The sequence below is a fragment of the Rattus norvegicus genome, chromosome X (genome assembly GCF_021556685.1).
Source record: "Rattus norvegicus strain SHRSP/BbbUtx chromosome X, alternate assembly SHRSP_T2T, whole genome shotgun sequence".
Classification (NCBI taxonomy): domain Eukaryota; kingdom Metazoa; phylum Chordata; class Mammalia; order Rodentia; family Muridae; genus Rattus; species Rattus norvegicus.
The window spans coordinates 39,214,750-39,240,000 of NC_141554.1; the positions used below are offsets into that span (position 1 = coordinate 39,214,750).

At 43.8% G+C, this 25,251-nt stretch overlaps 1 protein-coding gene across 6 annotated transcripts in view; it reads right to left on the reverse strand.

Moving 5' to 3' along the window:
- Positions 1-25,251, reverse strand: part of Ctps2 (CTP synthase 2) — a 140,508-nt gene that overhangs the window by 113,336 nt on the left and 1,921 nt on the right. The window contains exons 1-7 of one of the 6 annotated variants that reach the window (XM_087600622.1): positions 20,874-21,034; positions 18,911-19,115; positions 15,370-15,540; positions 12,515-12,615; positions 4,843-4,959; positions 4,622-4,705; positions 3,253-3,333 (exon numbers count right to left, since the gene is read on the reverse strand). In XM_087600622.1, coding sequence (XP_087456748.1) covers positions 3,253-3,333; positions 4,622-4,705; positions 4,843-4,959; positions 12,515-12,615; positions 15,370-15,540; positions 18,911-19,076 — 720 coding nt within the window. In that variant the 5' untranslated portion in view covers positions 19,077-19,115; positions 20,874-21,034. Of the gene's footprint in view, positions 1-3,252; positions 3,334-4,621; positions 4,706-4,842; positions 4,960-12,514; positions 12,616-15,369; positions 15,541-18,910; positions 19,116-19,639; positions 20,709-20,873; positions 21,035-25,251 lie in introns of those variants that run through there. The other 5 variants (XM_087600623.1, XM_087600624.1, XM_087600621.1 and 2 more) reach the window with 5 other exon arrangements.

The following is a 25,251-nucleotide window of genomic DNA, read 5'->3' on the forward strand; positions in this document are numbered from 1 at the left end:
TGAGGTGAAGGGTAGTCTTGAAAGGGATTGGGCCCTTAAGTCTGTGGGAGTTCGATACTCTGGGTAATCAGTGTCAGAACATGGTACAAGCATGTAATTCACACACTTGCAAGGGGAGGCAAGAGGATCAAGAACTCAATGTCAGTCTTAGCTACATGAGACGTGTGTGCATGTGCACGTGTATGTGTGTGTGTACTTGGGAAAGGAACTTAGCCCCAAGCCAGGTGGACCTCAGGTGGCGCCTCCACACGGGCACCATGGCACAAGTACACCCAACACACACTTTGAAGCACAAACCTAATTTAAAAAAAAATTTGAAAGCTGGGTGAAATGCCAGCATTTGGGGGATCTTAAGGCAAAAAGATCAGAAACTCAAGGTCACCCTCCTCTATGTAATAAGGTGGAGACCAGTCAGGGACACATAAAACTCCATCTCACAATAATTTTTTAAGTAATAATATACATAGCTGGCTTGCATGTATTCCTCAGTGTGGCCTCGGAAGCACAGAGCTGAGATGAGCCTTGTGTTGTACAGGTGGGTATGAGAATTCTGTCCCTGCTGCTAGACTTGCTTTCACCTGATGTCTGCCACCTTGCTACCTGGTCCCTTCTCTTGGGTAAGTTTACAAGGGCACACTGACTAGAGGGAAATTAATCACACCTATTAAAGACTACCTGTAAGCTGTGGGTGTTTTTCACTTAAGCTAATGCCTTTCTAACTCACTCTCAAGAGCATGAGAGAGGTTCCTTGTAGGCGTTTACGGATCTGCCAAATGTTAAATGAATGCCAACTCTGGGTCCACTCTTCCCAACCCCACAGCTATAAAGTCAAAGAGTTCCTCATGTGTTTGAATATTGCTATTCAGACTATAGTGATCACTGTGCATGTACCAGGGCAGTTCTGAGTGGCAAGATGTCATCAATATTTGGCTTCATTCCAGTTACTAATCAAAGCTAAATCTTGGGGGAAGGAGGAGCTCGATGTTGGAGGATTTCCTAACGGCACCAGCCCCACCCACACACCCACCCAAAAGTGTCAGGCAGAGTGGTGGATCTCTATTAATTTCAGCACTTGTGAGGTAGAGGCAAGAGAATCAGAGTTTGAGTCCATGACAACCATTCTCGGAAAGAGACAGACAGACAGACCGACAGATAGACAGAATATCTTACCTAAATCCCAGGCCAAGCATGTTGTCATTCACCTGTTAGCTGTTAGCTCGGCATTCAGAGGCTGGGGCAGAAGGATCATGAGATTGAGGCTAGCCTACTTTAGACTACAGATTACTTTGTCTCAAAAAAACAAACAAACAAACAAACAAACAAAAACCTCAACAGCTGTTGCTCTTCCAGAGGAACCAAATTTGGTTCCTAGGACCTGAATGAAAGCTCACAAATATCTGTAACTCCAGTCTCAAAAGACCTCAAACCCTCTTCTGGCCATTCTGGGCAATAGGCATACATATGGTATACATACATGCATGTAAACATGCATTCATACACATAAAAAAAACACTACACTTCTATGCAACTTCCACAAGTAGAAAGCACAGAGTTATTTACTCATCCAGCATTGCAAAGCTGGGACACACCATGAGAGGCAGCAACAGGAGGATCAGGAGCTCAAAGTCATCCTCTGTTACAAAAGGAGTTTGAGACCAGCCTGAGCTCCAAGAAACCTTGTCTCAAAGAAACACAAAAGCAAAACAAGAGTGGATCACTGGGGCTGAAGAGACAGCTCAGCAGTTAACAGTACATGAGCTGTTACAGAGGACCTGAGTTCAATTCAGACATCAGATGGCTCGAAACCACTTGTAACTCCAGTTCTGGGAGATGTGACACCCACAACCGACAACCACACCTGTGCTCACTTGTGCACACATACATACAACTTAAAATAGGGATAAATCTTAAATAAAAGACCTGGATCACTGTTACAGCCCTTCGGCTCCAGTGGCCACATCTGGAACTCTACCTTCCTTCTCCGAGCTCTCAGCGAGCCAATGTAAACTGCTCGATCTCTTTCTGTTCTGGAAACGAGGCTGTATTTGCTTAATCCACATGCAAAGCACTGTCTACCAAGAGGAAGGGTACACAAGGCAACTGGGCCAGAACAAAGTGGCTGAGAAATTAAGAGAACATACACACAGAGATGGGGGGGGAGACAGACAGACAGACAAAAGTCCTTTCTTCTCAAACCATTCAAAGTTGGAAGTCTGAAGCAGGGGCTATCAGCTCACTACTTAAGCATAGATACCCCATTAAGGAGCTATGAGACTTTAGAGAACTCAGAGCTCACACGAAGGGTTCCTAGCAAGCCTCACCCTGGTCCTGAGCTCCATTCACACCATTCTATAAACTCGGGCCAACTGCAACCCCTCATACCTTAGGCTTTTTGGGAACAAGAGCTAGAGAGAAAAAGGTAATGTAAATGTCTAAATACTCAGGTTGGAAGTCCTGCAGAACAGAGGGCCAGAGCCTACATTACGGTAATTTCTGGAGCAAGGAAATCAGCTTGACCACTTATATTATCAGAAAACATTGTTTGAGGGCTGGCTCAGAGGTTAAGAGCACTGGCTGCTCTTCTAGAAGCCCTGAGTTCAATTGCCAGCCAGTACATGGTGCCTCACAATCATCTATAATGAGATCCAGTGCCCTCTTCTGGCCTGCAGGCATACATGCAGGCAGAACACTGTATACATAAATAAATAATTCTGCTTTTAAAAAAAGAAAGTAATGAAATGTTTTTAAAAAAGAAAACATAGCCCGAATGATGTCAGCATACTTGTGTGGTTTAAGGCATGTTAAGTTGTAACAGGTACAAAAGAGTAAGTATTCCAGAAAAAAAAAAAAGACGGAAAAAAATGCTATAAGTAGCGCAGAGTTCTCTCACTACAAGTTTCACTGATCTCAAAAGCTCACCCTGAGCTTCAGGTGGTGGCCCATTGGATGTAGTAGACGTTGGAATTAAAAGTCAGCCTGGACTATATGAGGCCCTGTGGCTCAGTGAGTAAAGGTACTTGCCACATTTCCGAATAACCTGATTTTGAATTCTAGAATCAACATAAAGATAGGAGAGAATGGATTCCATTCACAAAGTTGTCCTCTGACCTCAAGCACTCTCAGACACACACACACACACACACACACACACACACACACACACACACACACACACACGTGTGTGTGTGTGTGTGTGTGAGAGAGAGAGAGAGAGAGAGAGAGATATTAATGTAAAGAGCACCAAGCACCAACCTGTTCAGGGTTCACGTGACAAAACATAGAAATCTTCTCCTTCACAGCCATCTCAATGGGTGTTGAACTTCGGCAGACAATCTGTGGAAGCCAGTTATGCACAGTCAGCAAATGGGAAGAGGCCTTATCAACTTCATTGTTAGAAAGACATTATGCATCATATTTATTTCTACAATGCACTTGTTCACTGTGGGCATTCCTCTGTTCCGTGAGATGTTGGTCTGACCACTAGCAAAAGCATGTCTCAACCAAAATCTACCAGAAATAGTTCAAAGCATCACAATGTCTCTAATGTACAGGTAAAGCTGGAAAGGGATGTTATTAAACAGAAGAAGAGGTGGATCGAAGTTGACAAACTTCCACTACAGGGCTACATAGGACGAGACATTTTAGCGTTCCAGGTAAGGCACTAAGGGCCCTGATCACCCGTGCCAAAACACCTACAGACTATATATAAATGAATGAGTAACTGTGTGTCCATAAATTCTTTCTTTTGTTTGTTTGTTTGTTTTGCAAGACAGGGTTTCTCCATGGAGCCCTGGCTGCCCTAGAACTAGCTCTGTAGAGCTGGTTGGCCTGAAACTCACAGAGACCGAAACCCACCCACCTCTGCCTCCTGATTGCTGCACCAAGAGTGCTGGCAATAAATTCTTTTTTTTCCCCCAGAGCTGGGGACCGAACCCAGGGCCTTGTGCTTGCTAGGCAAGTGCTTTACCACTGAGCTAAATCCCCAACCCCAAATTCTTATTTATAAAAATAAGCAGCTGCTTTATGCACCCCTATTCACCTCCCCCTGACAAGCAGATGGCTGTAACTGGATTGCCTGTTATAGGAACATATCACTGCTTCTCAGACTAAAACTCAGAGCAAAGATGGCCAGTCCTCGAAGGGTCACAGGAAAATCCCAAGGTATCACATTTACTCTGAATGAGCCGGGAACCTTATAAATGACAGGAGATTGTATCTGGCCTGCTACCAATGGAGCCAATTTTTTTTTTTTGGTTCTTTTTTTCGGAGCTGGGGACCGAACCCAGGGCCTTGCGCTTCCTAGGTAAGCGCTCTACCACTGAGCTAAATCCCCAGCCCCCAATGGAGCCAATTTAAGGATAAAGAAATAATCGTTTCTTGGCTGCCAGATACAAAAAAAAAGTTGACTGTCATAGGAACCATTTGAAAGGGACAAATGACTGAGATGTGTAGTTAAATATTAAGGTGCTAGGAGTATAGTTCCATGCTTAGTGGGTGCCAGGCTCTAGGCTCCATCCATAGAACCAAAACCAAAAAAGGAAATAAGCTGTTGTTAGTGGGTGTTTTAGCTTGTGACATGGAGGCCCTTAAAGACAAACTTACCCCACTGTGTTTAACTCACCAGATCCGGAGACAAGCCCAGCCCTCTCAGCGCACGGACACTGTTTTGTGTAGGCTTGGTTTTTTGTTCTCCAGTAGCACTGGGCTAAAAAAGAAATGAGTCCCCATCAATACCACTGGACATCTAATTCATGACTCTTGGATTTCAAATGTAGGACCCATAAAATCTCAGAAGAAAATTGACCAAAGTTCCTACCCTAGTACTTATCTGGAAAGACCCACCTGTGGCACAAGGCTGACATGAATATTATAGAAATTCTCTCTCTTTGCTTTAAACTGGAATTGTCGGAATGCTTCCACAAATGCCATCCCTTCGATGTCTCCAATGGTGCCTCCCAGCTAAGGGTGAAAAACAAAAATGAGACACAAATCACCAAACACCTCCCACAGAACACATGTCAACGGAATTTTCCTGTTCCTTTAAGTTATCTGTTGTTGTTGTTGTTGTTGTTGTTGTTGTTGTTGTTGTTGTTGTTGTTGTTGTTGTTGTTTTGCAACAGGGTCTGACTATACAGTGCCAGCTGACCTGGAACTCCCTCTATAGAGCAGGATGGTCGCCGAAGTCACAGAGATCTGCCTACCTCTGTCTCAAAAGTGCTGCCATTAAAGGCATGCACCACAACAACCAAGTAAATTAAGTAATTAATTACTTTTTGAGAGCGTTTTACACGGTAGCCCAGGGTAGCCTGGACTTCTACCATAGCCCAAGCTAGTCTTGAATATGTAACATGAGCCACCTCACATGGCTTAAAAATAATTTTGTTTTGTTTTGTTTCCATTTGATTTTTTGAAATAAGGTTTCTATGTGTGGTCCTGGTTGTACTGGAACTCATTGCTCTGTAAACCAGGCTAGATTCGGACTCAGATCTTCCTGCCTTTGCCTCCTGAGTGCTGTAATTAAAGGTATGCACCACCATCCCCAGCATTAGAAATAATTTTAATAAACTGAGGATAAGAACTGAAGTTTAATATTTTACAAGAACACAAATCTATAAATGCTCGAAATCATTAAATTATACACTTAAAGTGAATGAAGTTTTATGATATTAAGTTACACTTCAATTAAACTATTAATAAAACAGCCTGGACTGGTGAGACATCTCTCTAATCCCAGCACTGAGGAGAATGAGGCAGAAGTATCCCAAGTTCAAGACCCAGGTACAGTGACAAAGAGAAGCTGAGGTAGGATCGCCTTGAGTTTGAGGCCTATCTGGACTTCATTGTGAGTTCCAGGCCAGCTTGCATTTCAGTGAGACCAGGTCTCAAAAGAAGAAAGAGAGAAGCTGAGGAGATGGACAGACAAAAAGCACTGGTTGTTCTTCCGGAGGACCTGTGTTCAACTCACAGCACCCACATGGCTGTTCACAACTCCAGTCCTAGTGGTTTCCCTCTTCTGGATTCTGAAGGTACCGCATAGGCATGGTTCAGACATACATGCAGGAAACCACACACACACACACACACACACACACACACACACACACACACACACACACAATTTAAAAAATAAAACAAATTTTAAAAATTAAAAAAGGAGAGTATTACGACCTAAGTAAAATATTAAGGCCTACATTGTATGTTAAGGCCTGGGTAAAATGCTAAGGCCTAGGTCCCTGGCTAGCCTCCATTATAAGGAAACTTTCTCATATGTTTCTGCTGTTGCTAAGGAACTTTCTAATGCCAAGACCGATTACATATTCTGTTATGTTCTGTGCCCTTAGAAACCAATCATGATAGAAGTCAACAGAACTTACAGTTACCTACAATAAGCTTGGACCGAACCAACCACCCAACAGCACTTTCTCCTCCTATGCATAAACTTTTACGGTATTTGCCTTTATAAGCTGCCCCTAGGCCCCAACATAAGAGAGACACCTGCACCAATATAAGAAACTATTTGGAATAAGACTTCCATTTTGAGTAATGGTCAAGTAGAGTTTGAGTTCCCAAGACCTTGTGGGAACTGGCATCCTGCCTGGCAAAAAGAGACATGTATGTGAATAACTGACATCCTGGTTGGCAAGTTTAGACAGTAATGTTAGACAAGTCCCATCCTGGTAGACAAGTTAGGACATGAATATTAGACAAGGCAAGTCCCCTGCCACAGTTAAAAACCCCAACCAATGGAAAGAGGATAAGTGTAAAACAAAGACATGTTCCTATCCCTAAATCCCAATTGGTAAATAACTTGGCACAGATATTTGTGGATTTGGGACTTAAAAACCCTGGAGGATCAAGGTTGAGTTCCTGTCTTAGTCAGGGTTTCTAGTCCTGCACAAACATTATGACCAAGAGGCAAGTTGGGGAGGAAAGGGTTTATTCAGCTTACACTTCCACATTGCTGTCCATCAACAAAGGAAGTCAGGACAGGAACTCAAGCAGGTCAGAAAGCAGGAGCTGATGCAGAGGCCATGGAGGGATGCTGCTAACTAGATTGCTTCCCCCGGCTTTCTCAGCTTTCTCATAAAACCCAAGACTACCAGCCCAGGGACAGCACCACCCACAATGGGTCCTCCCATCTTGATCACTAACTGAGAAAATGCCTTACACCTGGGTCTCATGGAGGTATTTCCTCAACTGAGGTTCCTTTGTCTGTGATAACTCCAGCTTGTGTCAAGTTGACTCACAAAACCAGCCAGTAGTTTCTGAATCCAGGTCATGGTCCTGGGACTTATGCTCAATAAACTCTCCCTGTCTGACTGAGATTGGTGCTTGTGTGGTTTGTGAGGCAATTCCTGGTCCACAAAAGAGAGGCTCAGGAACACTGAACTCATAAGCAAGTGGAAAGCTTGGGGCTGGAGAGATGGCTCAGTGGTTAAGAGCACTGACTGCTCTTCCAGGAGTCCTGAGTTCAATTCCCAGCAACCACATGGTGGCTCGCAACCATCTGGGATCCAATGTCCTCTTCTGGTGTGTCTGACAGCTACAGTGTACTCATTAAAAATAAATATTTTTTTAAAAAGAAAGTTCTAAGGGCTGGCAAGGTGTCACAGTGTGTAAAGGCACTTGCCACCAAGCCTGATGACCCATGTTGAATCCCCAGGACCTAAAAGAACTGACTCCCACAACTTTCCCTCTGACTTATATAGGCATGCCCTGGCATACACACTATGAGACATGTATGCACATGCACACACAGTAAGTAAATAGAAAATAGAAAGTTCACAATAAATAAAATGAAGGCAATAAAGAAAAATTTATCCAAAACATAGACTACAGAAGAGAAAGGTAAAAAGGACCACTTCTACCAATGGTTCTGGTTAGAACAAAATACTCAAATCCTGTGATAAGAAAGAGTGGTGGCCACTTATTTCTTCTTGGGTAGTTGGATTGATTGAGAAAAAATGAGCATTTTCAAATTCTCTTTCCATCTCCCTCTCCACATACAACTACAAACACATACCTACATGTATTTAAGTAGCCTTCTAATACTAAAGCATGCTGCTGCTGCTGCTGATGATGATGATGATTATAAAAATTTCTGATATGTTAGTACCTGAATAAACGTTCCTGATGGTGTAATCATGATGATGATGATGATGATGATGATGATTATAAAAATTTCTGATATGTTAGTACCTGAATAAACATTCCTGATGGTGTAACCATTCAATGTCAACAATGTGCTTCTAATAAGGTTACTTAAAGCATTTCACTTTTAGATTGATACAAATTCACCTTTACCAACTCAAGGTTAAAAAATAGATTAAAAACCTGAAGGCAATCCCACAGATTTTAAAATAAATTTGCCAGAATTTGAGCATCTACTACAGGATCAATACTACAGGCAAAATGTTGGGAAGAACTAGAAACACCCCAGCCAGGACTAATGGAATAGACCTGTAATACCAGTCAGGGCTACATTGTAGGGAGAAAATACTCATAAAAAGCTCAGTTTATTAAAAAAAAAAACAGGATCTTATGTAGCCCAGGCTGGCCTGTAATTTACAATATAGCCAAAGATGACCTTGAATTTCTGTAAAAACAAAGCCGGGTATGATGCCTCACACCTGGAATCCCTACTTGGGGAAAGACAAATGGATAAAAAGTTCAAAGTCATCTCAGCTACATAGCAAGTGTAAGGACAGCCTGGGCTACATGAGAATTCAAACTAACAAAAGAAATCATATGGAATCAGAAAGGTAGCAGGGTGTAATTTCTCACTAACCATAAGATAGCAGAATAAAAAAATAAATGAAACAAAAACAACTCTGAAAGAAAAATAGCCAGGCTAGATATACCAAGATCCTGCTTTTAAAAACAAAAGGAAAGAAAGGAAGCAAGAAAGGAAGAAGGGAAAGAGAAAGGGAAGGAGAGAAGGAGGAGGAGAGGGAGGAAGAGGAGAAACAGCACCAGCATCAACAGCAGGAAGAGGAGGAAGAAGGCTTGGTGACACACATCTGTCATCTCAGTAGTGCTTGGGAGGCTGACTGAGGCTGAAAATAGGCTGTAAATTCAAGCTAACCTGGATTACATACTAAATTCAAGGTTAGTTTGAAATGCAGGGAGAAACGCTGTCCTACTAAATACAAACAGGGACAGTGGTTCAGTCAATAATGTGACTGCCAGGTAAGCATGGGGACTTGGGTTTGGACTCAGGGCACATGTAATCAGGCACAGCAGTATGTGTCTGTAACCCGTGCGTTCAGACCACAAGGTGCTGGGTGGAGCCAGGCAGATCCCTGGAACTTGCTGGCCAGCCAGTCTAACCAAATCAATGAACTAGTTAAGAACCTATCTCAAACAATAAGGTGGTGAGCAACTGAGAAAGATAACCAACGTAGACCCCTGGCTTCCATGGGTATTCAAATATACATGCACACACACACACACACCACAAACACACACAAAAATAAGTAAAATGTAAAAGGCAGACCAGGCACCGTGGCTATCTCCATTAATCTCAGTGCTCAAGACAGAGGCTAGTGAGGCAGGCAGAGTTAGTTCTGTGAGTTCAAAGCCAGCATACCAGTTCCACGCCAGCCCTCGCTACATAACATGTTCTTGTCTGGAAAAAAAAAAGTCTGCACTTAAACCAAACCTTACAACAACATGTTAAAGGATTCTGTCCTTTGTGTTTTTGTGGTGCTGGGGCCATAATCCAAGGATTCACATATGCTAAGCAAATATACTACTAATGAGCTATATACCCCTAGCCATCTTCTGTTTTGTCTGTGGGTTTGCAGGGGTCCAACAGCCTAAGTCTGTAGCTCAGACTGAACCGAAGCTTGATATGTACCCCAGGTTAGCTTCAAACACCTTCCCTAGCCTCTGGAGTGTTGTATTATAAGCTCCCAAACCCAGCTTCCTCTTGTGCTTTTCAATGGAAAAAGAGGCTTAAGTGACCACAACTTTAAATGTTATCCATTCCTGCCCTCATGTGGTCAATTGTGGTACTGCATCAGCTCACTCGGAAGTTCCCCTCTAGGTCACCATTATCTCCCTGTGCGGAAGGAACCCTCGAGATAGTTCCTTCTTACCATAAGTTTGTGTTTATTAAATTTACAATTCGAAAGTAGATAGCACATAAGTTTAAATAACTTGCATTATAATGTGCTGTTCCAATTGTTCTAGTCTGTTGTTATTCTCAAGCTTTTATTATACCCAACTTATAAATTAAACTCTTATACAGTCTGAAGTGGTGGCATACTCCTATAATTCTAGCACTTGGAAAGCCGAGGCATGAGGACTGCTGTGAGTTATATGCAAGCCTAGGCTGCATAATCGATGAATCCCAGGCTAGCCTGTACTATAGTATGAAACTTTGTCTCAAAAAATCAAACCCACTGGCTGGAGAGATGGCTCAGCAGTTAAGAGCACTGACTGCTCTTCCAGAGAACCTGAGTTCAAATCCCAGCAACGACATGGTGGCTCACAACCATCTGTAATGAGATCCAATGCCCTCTTCTGGTGTGTCTGAAGATAGCTACAGTGTAATTACACATAATAAATAAATAAATAAATTAATTAATTAATTAAATAAATATTAAAAAAATCAAACCCAAATGAAAAAAATAGTTTGTATATGCGTGGCCCAGGGAGTGGCACTATTGGAAGTTGTGACCCTATTGGCATAGGTATGGCCCTTTTGGAGTAGGCGTGTCACTGTGGGTTTGAGTTTCAAGACCCTCATCCTAGCTGCCTGGAAGCCAGGAGTCTCTCAGCAGCCTTCAGCTCCTGCTGCACCGACTGCTGATGCTGCCCTGCTCCCGCCTTGATGATAATGGACTGAACCTCTGAACCTGTGAGCCAGCCCCAATTAAATGCTGTCCTTATAAGACTTGCCTTGGTCATGGTGTTTGTTCCCAGCAGTAAAACCCTAAGACGATAGGTATTTATGATTAAGATGTATACATTAGTGTTTGGTACTATATATGGTTTTGTACAGACTGGGGGGGGGGTAGAAGGTTAACTGCAAGAGAGGATAATTAGGTGGGAATTTATGGGAAAGATGCTACTTTGATATTACCCAGCCTTTTCTAAAAAGATATTTATTTATTTATTTATTTATTTATTTACATAAGTACTTAATCCGTATGTACACTTGCATACCAGAAGAGAGCTAGCCTGAAACTATCCACATAGACTAGGCTGGCCAATCAACTCACAGAGATCTAGCAGCCTCTGCCTCCTGAGTGCTGGGATTGAAGGTGGCACCGCTGGATTGAAGGTGTGCGGTGCCACCTTTTATTCTCACCTGGGATTCCTAAGCAGAACCAATAAACTCATTGAGTCACAAAAATAATAATAATAATATAAGCCAAACCTTAGAGAAGGGAGTAAGAATGCCGCTCAGTTGCTAGAGTCTGAAGGCCTGATTTCAATTCCTAGTGCCGCATAAAGCTGAAGATGGTGATGAATGCCTACAATCACAGCACTTGGAAGGTAAAGGCAGGGGGTTCAGAAATTCAGCTACATAGAGCAGTTTGGGGCCAGGGGTATATGTCATTTTTAAGGGGGGAGCCTGGGGTTAAGGAAGTGACTCCATGGTAACTACTTGCTATGCAAGCCCTGACAACCTGAGTTCAGATCCCCAGAGCCCACGTGAAAATCAGACCCAGAAGCACCCGTGTCTATAACTGTAACCTGACCTAACAAGACATGGGGTGTGGAGACAGGAGGATCACGAGAAGTTCACCGGCCAGCTAGCCAGGCATACAATGCAGCGAGCAAGAGAGAATTTGTCTCAAACACGGTGAAAGCGGAAGCTGAGGAACATTCGAGGTTGTCCTCTGACCTCCCCATGAGCACAGGACACACAGAGTCACATACTCACATATGTACAAGCACACACATGGACACACACACACACACACACACACACACACACAGAGCACCTTGCAAATATGTCTCCAATACAAGGAATTAAAACATGCTCTGGGACAGGGATGTGGCTCATTTGGTAGCACACATGCCTAACACACACGAATCCCTGGATTCCATCCCCAGCACGACATAAACTAGGTGGACTGGCACATATCTGTGAGCTTAGCACTTGGCAGAAGAATCAGGAGTTAAAAGTCTTGATTGGCTATATATCAAACTGAAGGCCTGCCTGGGCTACATAAAACCCTGTTGTCAAATAAATAATATACTCCATTAGTATAAACAGTGGGTTTATAGGCTCCTCAAGGACAAAAACTGGCCATTTCTGGCTCCAGCCCAAACACTGACGTCATTACATATCTGCCCTCACACACGGATCGTGCATACTCACCTCAGGAGAACATGTGATTATCTGCTTAATCATTAACTTGTGATCATCTCCGTTGTTCCCTACTGTAACCCCCCCTCCCAGCTTAGTTTACAACACCCAAGAGAGGAAAGTGAATGAATACTGGATGCTTAGGGACCCAGAAGGACAGTAGCTTATGAAGAAAATGTCCATGCTTGCCTCGATAACACATATCTGGGGATCTTCCTTATTGCCATCCACAGACACCTTGGCTTGATTCATAACCCAGTCTTGGATAGCATCAGTAATGTGGGGGACCACTGCAGAAAGAAGGAACAAAGAACACAGCAAGTTACTCCATGTTCATGAGAAACGAAGCATTTGGACCTCTCCCTCCCAAATAATGTGAAAGCCACCAGGCAAATTAGACCAGCTGGAGCTCTTACGACATTGTCTCCACCTCTGGAACCAGTATGGACTGGGGAATTTAAGGCTAGTCCTCTCCACAGGGCCTTTCCTCTTGAACCAGATACAGAGAACAAAAAAACAAAGCGGAAGTGCTATCTTTGGTGAGGTCGAGAAAACAGCAGACTGGAGAGATGGCTCCGCCATTAGTACTACCTGCTTTCCTAGGGAACCTGAGTTCAATTCCTAGCACCCACATCTCAAGGCTCAGAATTGCCTGTTTCTCTAGCTTCATTAGGCAGATGTTAGAATCCATGGCAGAAAATGCCCAACAGCATCCCAGCCTAAGAACTGGGAGTAACAGCAGTCAGTGGAGAGGTCCACTCCAAGGGCGTAGATGTAGCCCACCCACTCCGGTGCACCAGCGTGGAGGCGTCAAAATCCAGCTGAATATTGTTTTGGTTTTCTGTGGCTTCTGTAATTACCATAAAATAAACTTATATCTTGGTGGGTTTTTTTTTTTTGAAACAGGGTCTTGATATGTAGTCATGAGTGGCCTTAAACTTCCTACGTAGATCAGGTTGTACTTGAACTTGTAGCAATTATTCTGCATCTTTCTTTATCACCATGCCAAGCCCAGAATAGCATAAATTTAATTGTTTTTTTTTCCTTTTAAAATTACGTAGGTGTATGTTTGTTTTGGCCTCATGTATGTATGTGTATCACATGATGCCTGGTATTTTGGAAGATAGAAGAGGACACTGGGGGGCTGGAGAGATGGCTCAGTGGTTAAGAGCACTGACTGCTCTTCCAGAGGTCCTGAGTTCAAATCCCAGCAACCACATGATGGCTCACAACCATCTGTGATGGGATCTGATGCCCTCTTCTGGTGTGTCTGAAGACAGCTACAGTGTACTCATATACATAAAATAATAAATCTTTAAAAAAAAAAAGGAGAGGACACTGGATCTCCTGAAACTGGAGATACGCACAGTTGTTAGCCACCCATATGGGTACTGAGAACAAAACTGCAGTCTTCTTCTGCAAGATCAAGTGCTCTTAACCCCTGAGGAATCTCTCCAGCCCCTATTGGTTTTCTTTTTTGAGGCAAGGGCTCAGACGGCTCAGGCTGGCCTAAAACCTGCTCCACAGGAAAAGATGGTTTTCAATACCTACTCTTCCTCTTTCCCCCTCTCAAATGCTAGGATTACAAGTATGCATGCGATTCATGAGCTTAATAATTTAAAACAATAATAACTACTGGTGTGGTGGCTCAGTGGGTAGTGGTGATTGCCAACAAGCCTGGGGGCCCGAGTTCAATTCCCAGACCCCACATGATGGAAGAAAACCAACTCCTGCAGTTGTTCTCTGACTTCCATATATGCACTGTGACACGCAAGCATCCAACACACACACACACACACACACACATAGACACATATCACACACACACACACACACACACAGACACATATCACACACACACACACATAGACACATATCACACACACACACACATAGACACATATCACACACACACACACATAGACACATATCACACACACACACATAGACACATATCACACACACACACATAGACACGTATCACACGCACACACACACACACACACACACATAGACACATATCACACACACACATAGACACATATCACACACACACACACAGACACATATCACACACACACACACACACATAGACACATATCACACACACACACATAGACACATATCACACACACACACATAGACACATATCACACACACACACATAGACACATATCACACACACACATAGACACGTATCACACGCACACACACACACATAGACACATATCACACACACACATAGACACATATCACACACACACACACACATAGACACATATCACACACACACACACATAGACACATATCACACACACACACACATAGACACATATCACACACACACACATAGACACATATCACACACACATAGACACATATCACTCACACACACACACACACACACACACATACACACACACACACACAGTTCTCTTTCTACCATGTCTCAAACGGTAGTCTGAACTGGCCTGAAATTTACTTTGGAGCCCATGGTGTCATTAATCTCATGGCAGTCATTTTACCTCAGGATCCTGGGTGCTAGCTTATACCTAGACTTGTTATTATTTTATTACATTCAGAGCAACACAGTGAGATTGTCTTAAAATCAACAAAAAAATAAAATCAGGGCCTGGGAATATAGCTCAATTAGTAGAGTTCTTGCCTGACCTGCATGAAGCACTCCGTTTGATCCCAATACTGCCTAAACTGGTGGGACGATGAATGTCTATAATCCAAACACGTAAAACGATGTAAACTGCAGGAGCATTACATTCAAGGTCATCCTTAGCTACACAGCAAGTTAAACGCTATCCTGGGATACATGAGACCATTCCCAAAAGAGAAACTTAAAATATAAAAATATACCTAATAGCAAAACTGATGAAAATATTCAGGAATATATTCAGGAATATTGGAAGGAAGGCAATCTTTAGAAAAGAAAGCAGAGATTTCAGGGCCCACAACCTTCTCACTTCTGTCAAGTACACAGTTTCCCAAGTGGTGCTTTGCACACAGGGCCCATAATGTTGTAGAGTACATACCTTGGACAGTTTTCCCCAGATAATCACCGCGCCTCTCTTTGTTGATCACATGCTGATATATCTTCCCAGTGGTGATGTTGTTGTCTTTATAAAGATTAATGTCCAAGAATCTTTCATAATTTCCAAGGTCCAAATCAACTTCTCCACCATCATTTAAAACAAATACTTCACCTACGATCAAAAGGCAGTGTAGAAATTAAAACTTACTCCCAACGGATGAGTTTCCAGTCAGACAAGGTAACTCATACCTGTAATCCCAGCACTTGTGAAACTGAGGCAGAAAGACTGCAAGTTCAAGGCCTTTCTGAGATACAGAGAGAGCTCAAGGCCAACCTGGACAACTTTTTTTTTTCAAGAAGAGAAAAGCAAGGGTTGAGATGTAGCTCGGTGGTAAAATGCTTGTCTAGCTTTTGTGAAATCCTAGGCTCAATCCCTAGTACTGCAAAAGAAATAAAATACCCAGAAAGTTCCAAACAAAACAGGACTGTTCAAAATGGCCAAATTCCAATGTCACAATGCATGGAAATGTACTCCACAACATGAAATAGCATGAAGTTCTCAAACGAAAACACAATGGACGGTTGGAGAGATGGTTCAGTTGTCAAGAGCGCATACTCAGGACTGGAGATTCAGCAGTTCAGAGCACTGACTGCGTGCTCACTTGGAACGATACAGAGAGCACTGACTGCTCTTCCAGAGGTCCTAAGCTTAATACCCAGCAACCACATGGTGGCTCACAACCATCTGTAACGGAATCCGATGTCCTCTTCTGGTGTATGTAAAGACAGTGACAGTGTACACACTGTGTGCATTATGTATCAAAAGCTTGGGAAACACCTTTAACTGGAAATAGACACGTACCAATTTATTTTGAGAAATTAACTCTTAGGCCTAGATTAGTATAATTTTGATAATCTAGGCCTAAGAGTTAATTTTGCTTTTACTTAAAAACAAAGCAAAGGAAAAACACTATAACTATAAGCATCAACTAACTTCGAAATTAAAAGGACAATTCAGAAGGCTCCTTGGGTGTACTAGCCTACAACTCTGGGTACTGGGATGACTGAGCTGAAAGAGCTGCTTGAGTCCAGTAGTTGGAAACAAACAACTCATCTCCAAAAGTGAGGAAAAACATAAAATTAAGGGGTTGGGGATTTAGCTCAGTGGTAGAGCGCTTGCCTAGCAAGCGCAAGGCCCCGGGTTCGGTCCCCATCTCCAGAAAAAAAAAAACATAAATTAATGCATAGTTTTAATCCTACAAAACAGGATAAAAGATACCCTGAGAGTTAAAGATCAAGAACAAGGGACACAAAGGGACAATTATATGGAGTTGATTATCTCCGTCCACCTTTTGGTGAGGTCTGAGCATCACTAGGGTCATTAGGCTTGCCCTTTTGGGTAGCAAGGAACTTTACCAACTGAGTCATTCGGCCGGCCCCACAAAGGGGATTTTTGTTCTGTGACCTATCAAGGCTGGTTACACAATAGGTTCGTTTAGATAAAATTCATCCTCAAAGTCACACACTTAAGATTTATATGTACTTTTCTGGTTGCATGTAAAAAAAAAAAAGGTTTGAGAGCATGCAAGATGACTCGGCATGGAGGGGAGTTTGTGGTTAAACCTGATAACATGAATCCAGCCTGAGACCCACAGGCAGAAAGAGAACTAACTGCCCTAAGTTGTTCTCTGACTGCCATAAGCTTCCCATGGAGTGTGCACACACAAATAAATAAATAAAATACCAGTACATACAAAAAATTAAAGCGAATGTTTTTTTAGTGAGTGTGTATAATATAGGTAGGTGTTCCTGTGAATATAGGACAGGTAAACACAAAAGTGTGCATGTATATGCATGTCCATTCATGTGGAGGCCAGCGATATCTTGTTCAATTGCTCTGAACCTGAATTAGTCTCCTGATGAAACTGAAAATCATCCATCCTGCCAGGCTAGTTAGTCGATGAGCTCCAGGGAGCCCCCTGTCTCTGCTTAATGAGTACTGGAGTTTCAGATCCTTAACACCACAACCAGCTTTTACCTGGGTGCTGGGGGATGCAAACTCCCTTCCCTATGATTGTATTACTGAAGAAGAGGCATCCAGCCCCTTGTTTTTTTCTTGATACTTGTTTTGTCCTTGTTCTTTTGAGATCAGGTCCCATGTAGCCCAGGCTTGCCTTGAAGTTGTAGTTTTTAAAAGCAGGGTCTCATGTAGCCCAAGCCGGCCTCTGTGTATGCAGCTGACTAAAGCTGGCTTTGTTTCCTCCCCGAAGCCCCATTTCTCCTGTCACATCTCTCAAGTTCTGGGATTATAGGCATGTGCTACCAAGTGTGGTATTAATGACCTTTTAAAATAACTAATTTATACATATCAAAATGCCTGCGTGTCGGTGACTCAAACCTATAATCCCAGAACTCAGGAGGTTGAAATGGATTAATGTGAATCCTAGGCCAGCCTGGGCTACAGAGAGAGTTCTAGGTTAGCTTGGGCTACAGTATGATCAAAGAAAACTGTCAGCACCAGGGAGATGGCACAGTGTATAAGGCACTTGCCACACAAGTCTAAGCTCATAGCTCCAATCCCCAGAAGCCCTGTAAATGCCAGGCAGGCACAGCACCCTGCCTGTGATCCTAGCACTACAACACTCAGGCCTCTGGAGACAGAGGCTGGAGCTCTCTGGAAGAAGGTGGCTAACTATACTAGCTAAATCAACAAGCTCTGGGTTCAAATGAGAGAGCCCACCTCAAAGTATAAGGTGGAAATGATTAAGGAAGACACCTGAAATCAACCTCTTTCCTCAGTATTCATTCATGAGCGCTCTCTCTCTCTCTCTCTCTTTCCCCTCCATCCCTCCCTCCCTCCCTCTCTCCCCTCCTCCATCTCTCTCCCTCCCTCTCTCCCTCTCCCCTATCTCTCTCTCTCTCCTTCCCTCTCTCCCCCTCCCCATCTCTCTCTCCCTCCCCTACACATACACTCATGCATGCATGCCCTCCCCCTAAAACGCCTAAAATAAAGTCAATATTTATAACAGTTATTCCAGCAGTGGGAAATGTTAAGAGGAATGTGTTTCCTTTAGGATAAAATAAACTAAGCCCTAATCCATAGAAAATGGTCTATTTCCAAAGAATTGATTATGTGGAATGCCATCAGTGATCTGAAAATGGATCAATGGCCATAAGAACTTTCACACATTTCTAAGGTATGATCCAGCAAGTCTAGTTCTGGAACCCTATCCTGGAGAAGTTACCCAAAACACAAGACAAGGGGCTAGAGAGACAGCCCAACCGTTAAGAGTATCCGCTGCTCTTGCAGAGTACCGGAGTTAAGATCCTAGAGTACCCATAGCTCACATCCACCTGTAACTCCACCCAGCTCCATAGAACCTGTCTCTCGCAGCCTCCACAGGCACCTGCAAACACGTAGCCTATACAGACACATATGCACAGAAAACAGAATTTTAAAACCACACACAGAAGAAATCATTGCAAATTATGTGTATTTAGTTTAGCAAATTAAAGTTTAAACGTTTTAAAACCTTTCATACCATGTTCGTAAGGTGAGAAAGTGCCAGCATCAATGTTAATGTAGGGGTCGATCTTGATGGCGGTTACTCGGAGTCCACATGACTTGAGAATGGTCCCAATGCTGCTGGCGATGATCCCTTTACCAATGCCTGAGATGACCCCACCAGTAACCAGGATATACTTCATTGGCGGGCAAATGGGTGACTCCCAATACCCAGATGCAATCTGAGAAACAACCAAGTTAAGAATTGGAGTTGAAAAAATTGGACAAGATAGCCAGCCCAGGCTACATAATTACCTCCAAGCCAGACGGTGCTACAGAGTCAGACCCAGTCTCAAAAACAACAACAATATAAAGTTAGCGAGTATGGTGGCACACTCCCTGAGTCCCAGGACTCAAGAGGCAAAGACAGGTACGTCTCTGTAAGTTCAAGGGCAGCCTGGTCCACATAACAAGTTCCAGGCAAGTTGTGGCTACACAATGAGACCCTGCGTCAAACAAGAAAGAAGAGGGGAGGATAGAGAGAGAGAGATGCAATGGATGCAACAATTTACTTGTTAGCTACATGTCACGGCTTTGTACTAAGGCTTGGGGGAAAAAAAACAAATTAAAACACATCTCTGTTCCAACTTGCCACACGTGCACTTCCACTCCACTGTGCAGGCCTACACAAACAAAAACACCGAGAGACCTTTCTAATGATGCTCACTGAAAAAGTAATGCAAATCAGACATAAAACAGTACTTACTGGATAAGCTCGATTTCTGAAGAGCAAAACTAAGCCAAGCCGATGATCAAAACAGTGCAAGGGGGCGGGGTAGGAAAATGGACTGACTAGAAAAAGAGCACCAAGGACCTCTGTGGGTTGGTGGAAACGGTCTAAATCTGGTCAAACCCCACAGACCAGATGTGAAATGGAATATTTCATGAGCATAAAGTACACATCAATTGTTTTGAAAATGTCATCCGCTTCCCCCAGGCGGTAGAGCTTAGTACGCGAGGCCAGCTAAAAGGGTTGTTGTTTAACCTGTACGCTAGTGCAGACAGCCTACTCAAAATCAACTAGGCGGACCTCGCCCCACTCTCAGTCTGGTGGTTTCACTTCCGCCAACGCCATCTCGGGTCTCCACAAAGCAGAGAAAAATAGGGCTTGGGGCGCGGAATCCAGAGCGGAGAGGCACACCCCAGGGACGTGTCGGTTTGGATCCCGGGTCACTAGCCACCTCCAGGCGAGAGACTCCGACAGAGCACTGGGCACTAGTGGGCGTCGTCCCCACCCCACCCCCACCCGGTCCCCAAGGCCCACTGGATCGCCTAGGTTTTCGAACACTACGTGCTAGATGCAATGGCTGTGGGCTGGGTTTGGGCACCAGCGGGAAGGGGACAAAAGTGCCAGGCCCTAAATGTGCTGCAGGCAAGGCCGAAATGGCCCTGGGGGACACAGGATGTTCTGGGCACCGAGGCCCAGGAGGGGTGTTACCTGTGCAGTGGCGAGGGCGCCGTGGACGATAGCTCACGCAGCTCCACCCAGCGGCCAGTCTGGGCTGGCGCTCACCTGTCCTATGGGCGCAGGGACCACATCTAGGGCTCTCTCGTCACCACTAGATCCGGCCTGCCCCCAGGGACTGAGGAGCCCTCCTCACCCACCTTCCCCTCGCGGTCCTGCAGCCCGCCCAGCTGACTCACGCTGGTTGTGAAATTAGGAGTGCTGCAGCGTTGAGTTCCAGCGGTGGTACAAAACAAGCGCCTAAAAAGTGTTCCCTACGGCACAGGCAGCTCCCATCACCCTCCGCTCTAGACGCCCTTGGCCCTAGTCCACACTATGGGCCTGCCCCTCCCTCCTTCCCCCCCCCCACTCTACCCCCTCCCTCCTCCCCTCCCCTCCTGTAGTTAGCTAGCTTCTGGCCAGCCTCTAAAGGCTCCAGGACTGCTCAAAACCTAGACAAGCCCCTTGCTCTAATTCTCCCGCCAACTTCACTCACCACAAATGTTTAACCATCCGCTACAGTGCAGCCCAGCACAGCAAAAGATGGGAAAGGAGAAAAACAAAGCAGAATTCTTGTCTAGGCAAACAAAGCAGAATTCTTGTCTAGGAGCTCACTGCCCTTCTACATGTCCATTGGTAAATGAACTTTCTTAGCACAAAGTTAGGAAGAGAGGAGGGGCAGAGCTAAGTAGGAGAGAAGGCTACCAAAGCGACTTTGGGGGCGTGTTTAAAGGATAAATGTGGCAAAGGACACCGGAGGAAAAGGAGGAAAAAAACAACTGAAAAAAAAAGAAAAAAAAAGATCTAACCGGCACGGGTTTGAAGGGAGCTGAAGTTTTAGAAAACCTGTGAATTTATTTTATTTTATTTGGTTTGGTTTTTAAGACAGGCTAGGACTGGAGATGCAGCTCATTTGACAGAGTGCTTGCCTAGCAAATACAAGACCACAGGTTGTATCTTAACACCGCATCAACTGGCCATGGGGGTACACACCTACATCACAGCAAAGGAAAGTGGAAGCAAAAAAGGATCACAAGTTCGAGATTCTCCTTGAGTACTTAGTAAATTCGAGGCCAGTCTGGGTTATGTGAGACCTTACCAATAGGAAGAGCTGACCTGGAGATCTGTATGCAGACTGGGCTGGTCTCAAACTTAGAGCAATCTCCTACCCTTGCCTCCCAAATGATCATGAATTTTTTGAATAACAAGGATAAAACAAGACTCAAAACTTAGACAAGACCTAGTGGAGTTGAGAAACATAAATAGAGATGTCTGACAAAACCAGTTTTTTCAGTTGTGTCAAGTAGGACAAAGTGGGAGCCTCTTTAGAATGCAAATGTAGTAGAGGGCCAAAGGTCTAATCCTAGAGGGCAGAGACTGAAGTCAGTCAGAGCCTGTGGACAGCAGGAAGACAGGTAGGAGAAGGGATTAAAGAAGGCAAAATCCCCAGTGAGTTTAGCAGCAGACGGTGTGATATTGAAAGTCAAGATTTTAAAGGAAAGCCAAGTTCCAGGCCGGTTGGGGATACAGATTCGAGACTGTCTCAAATTTTAAAAATAGAGGACTGGAGAGATGAGTCAGCAGTTAAGAGTAAGTAAGAGGGCTCAAGTTCAGTTCCCAGCGCCCACATCAGACAGGCGGCTCACAAACACCTATAACTCCAGTTTGCAAAGGGGCAAACTCCTCTAGCCCCTTGCGGCACTTGTATCTGGCATCTGCACACACCAGCGCACAGAAACTGACAATAAAACAAATCTGTAAAATAAATTAATAAAGAGGGAGGAGCGAGATGGCTCAGTGATTGGACACTTACCACACAACCCGAGGACTGGAGTTCAATTCCTAGAACCCACATGTTGGAAGGAGAGAACCAACTACCCCAAGAGATGTCCTTTGGTTTCTGATTGGGAACTGTAACATACACACACACACACACACACACACACACACACACACACACACACACCATGTACTCTCAATAAAAATTTAAATTCCAAAACAAGTAAAGGGGTTTAGGGTTGTAACTCACTTGGTAGAGTCCCTGCGTAGCATACACAAGGCCCTGTGTTTGATTCCCAAGGACCACGTAAAGCTCATGTGGTAGACCAGGCCTGTGTTCCCAGCATGTGTGAGAGAAAAACAAGAGGATAAGAAGTTCCAAGTCATCCCCAGCTGCACAGAGAGCTTGAGGCAAGGCTGGGTTACAGGAGAACCCATGGCAACAGCAAATAAATAAATAAGAGGCCGAACAGATGGGCCAGTCTTTAAGAAAACTAGCTACTCTTCCAGAGGACCCAGGTTCAGTTCCCAACACCCACATGGCTGTTTAGAACAGTCTGTAACTCCAGCTCCAGGGGAAAATATACCTTCTTCTGGCCCCTGCAGCCACCAGGCATGAATGTTGTACATGTAGGCAAAACGCCCACATACACAAAATAAGGTAAATATTGCCACTCTGTTTACAATGTGGAAACCACCTAAATGTCCTTCATTAGAGAAGGGAGATAAATACAGAAGGAGGGAGGGAACTAAAATAACAGTAACGATGCCTTCCAAAAAGTCCTAAAGCATCATATTATTTTTTTAAAAAATTTATTTATTTATATGAGTACACTAGCTGTCTTCAGACATACCAGAAGAAGTCACTGGATCCCATCACAGATGGTTGTGAGCCACCGTGTGGTTGCTGGGAATTGAACTCAGGTCCCCTGGAAGACCAGTTACTGCTTTTAACCCCTGAGCCATCTTTCCAACCCCCCAAAGCATCATATCTTTATCTACCTAAAATTCCATCTAATACATATGAGTCTGTTCATACATATATAGTTTAAGTAAAATGTCCCCATCTGGGTTGACAAAACTCCCTCCAAGAGCCCTAGACTATCTAACAAAACCACAACACTGGGCATGAGAAGACCCCTTTTGAGTTGTTGGTCAGGGTCATCCACGAGACTCCAAAAATGGCTGCAGGGGCCAGAAGAAGGTATATTTTCCCCTGGAGCTGGAGTTACAGACTGTTCTAAACAGCCATTATAGGCCATTGATGTTGCCCTTGGTTGCCTATCAGAAGTGAAAGAAAAATCCCTTTTGCTGGAGACACAATAGACTTCAGAAATGGAGCCCAGAGATCCCTGAAATGGAGCTAGCCTAAAAGCCTCTTCCCTGAGGGCTGGCTTTCATGGTACTAGAAGGTACCATCCAAGTTTCCAAAGGAAGGAGGCACCAACTCAGCTACAACACCTAGGAGCCACACCAAGGACCAACATGGCAGGATAAGCCAAAGACAGAGTTAATAGCATGCATACCTTTGTGGTAACCAACAGTTCTCTCATTGGTCTTAAAACCCATTAATAAGAAGGAAATCCTGCCTGGTACTGGAAACATAGCCAACCACCTGGGGCTAGTAAACTCATAGACCTTGAAAGAGAAATTATAATCACCACTTTACAAAAAATAAAAACAAACCAAAAATGTAGTCTCTATGTTCTAAATGTAATTAAAAGTCAGTGATTGCACTTATGCGAGTCTAAGTGAGCTCTATGATGTAGGAATGAACTGTCCAAAAAGCTAAGGATTTGGTATATGGCTCAGTGAAACAGGGCTTGGCCTAGCTATGTACAAGGCTTTGGGTTGTATTGTCAGCACCTCAAAAAAAAAGCAAAGTGTGTCTATTTATAATCACTATTGATATAATACTGTGCTAGAGTCTCAAGACGTTTTTTAGAGAAAGTCCATCATGTTGATTGCAATAATTTCACAGTTATTTATACAAAGGTTATACTCCTTTTTTAAAAAAAGATTATTTATTCTCTATAGGTACACTGTCACTGTCTTCAGACACACTAGAAGAGGGCATCAGATCTCATTACAGATGGTTGTGAGCCACCATGTGGTTGCTGGGAATTGAACTCAGGATCTCTGGAAGAGCAGCTAGTGCTTTTAACCACTGAGCCATCTCTCCAGCCCAACTTAACACCAAATTTCACACATTGTTTTATTTTATTTGATTGCACTTGCATTTATTTATTTTGCATAAGCCCACAGGAATGTGCTATGGCACACGTGAAGGAAAGAAGACAACTTTCAGGAGTCAGGAGTCTCCTGAAAGCCATCAGGCCTGGCGGCGATCAGCAGTTTACCTGATGAGCCATCTCACCACCCCACCCATCCATTTGTGTCTTTTGAAATAGAATATAGCATTGTAGCCTAGGCTGGAATCAAAACTGCTATCCTGCTGCCTGGGACTCATGAGTGCTGTGATTAAAAACATGCACCACTACATCTGGCATAATCTTTTACGTTAAAGGATTTTACCACAGCTATTGAGATGGTTCCGCAATTAAGAATACTTCCTATCCTCCCCAAAGACTTGAGCTCAGTTCCCAGAACCCAAATCAGAAACTCATAACTGTCTATAACTCCAGCTCCAAGGAATCCAGTGCCCTCTTCTGGCATCCTTGAGCAGGGGTATGCAAGTGAGGGGACACACACACACACACACACACACACACACACACAAGATTTTTTCAATGACTTTTTAAAGTTCACTCTCTGACACACACCACCACCACAAAAAGACCCAACATGTCAAAGTGATTCACCTACTAAGTGGTGAAATTAGAACCCCTATTGAGGGCTTCTGAATCAAATTCCATACTCTTTCCAATTGTGCTTGAAATAAATGCCATTTTCTGAAAATGGCCAATAATTTCACATTCTCACTGACTTAAAGCTAAGAAGCTCCTGGACTTGGTAGCACATGCCTTCAATCCCAATCTCAGCACTCAGGAGCAGAAACAGGAGGATCTCTAAGACCAGCCTAGTCTACAGAGAGAGTTCCGGGACAGCCAGGGATACACAGAGAAACCCAATCT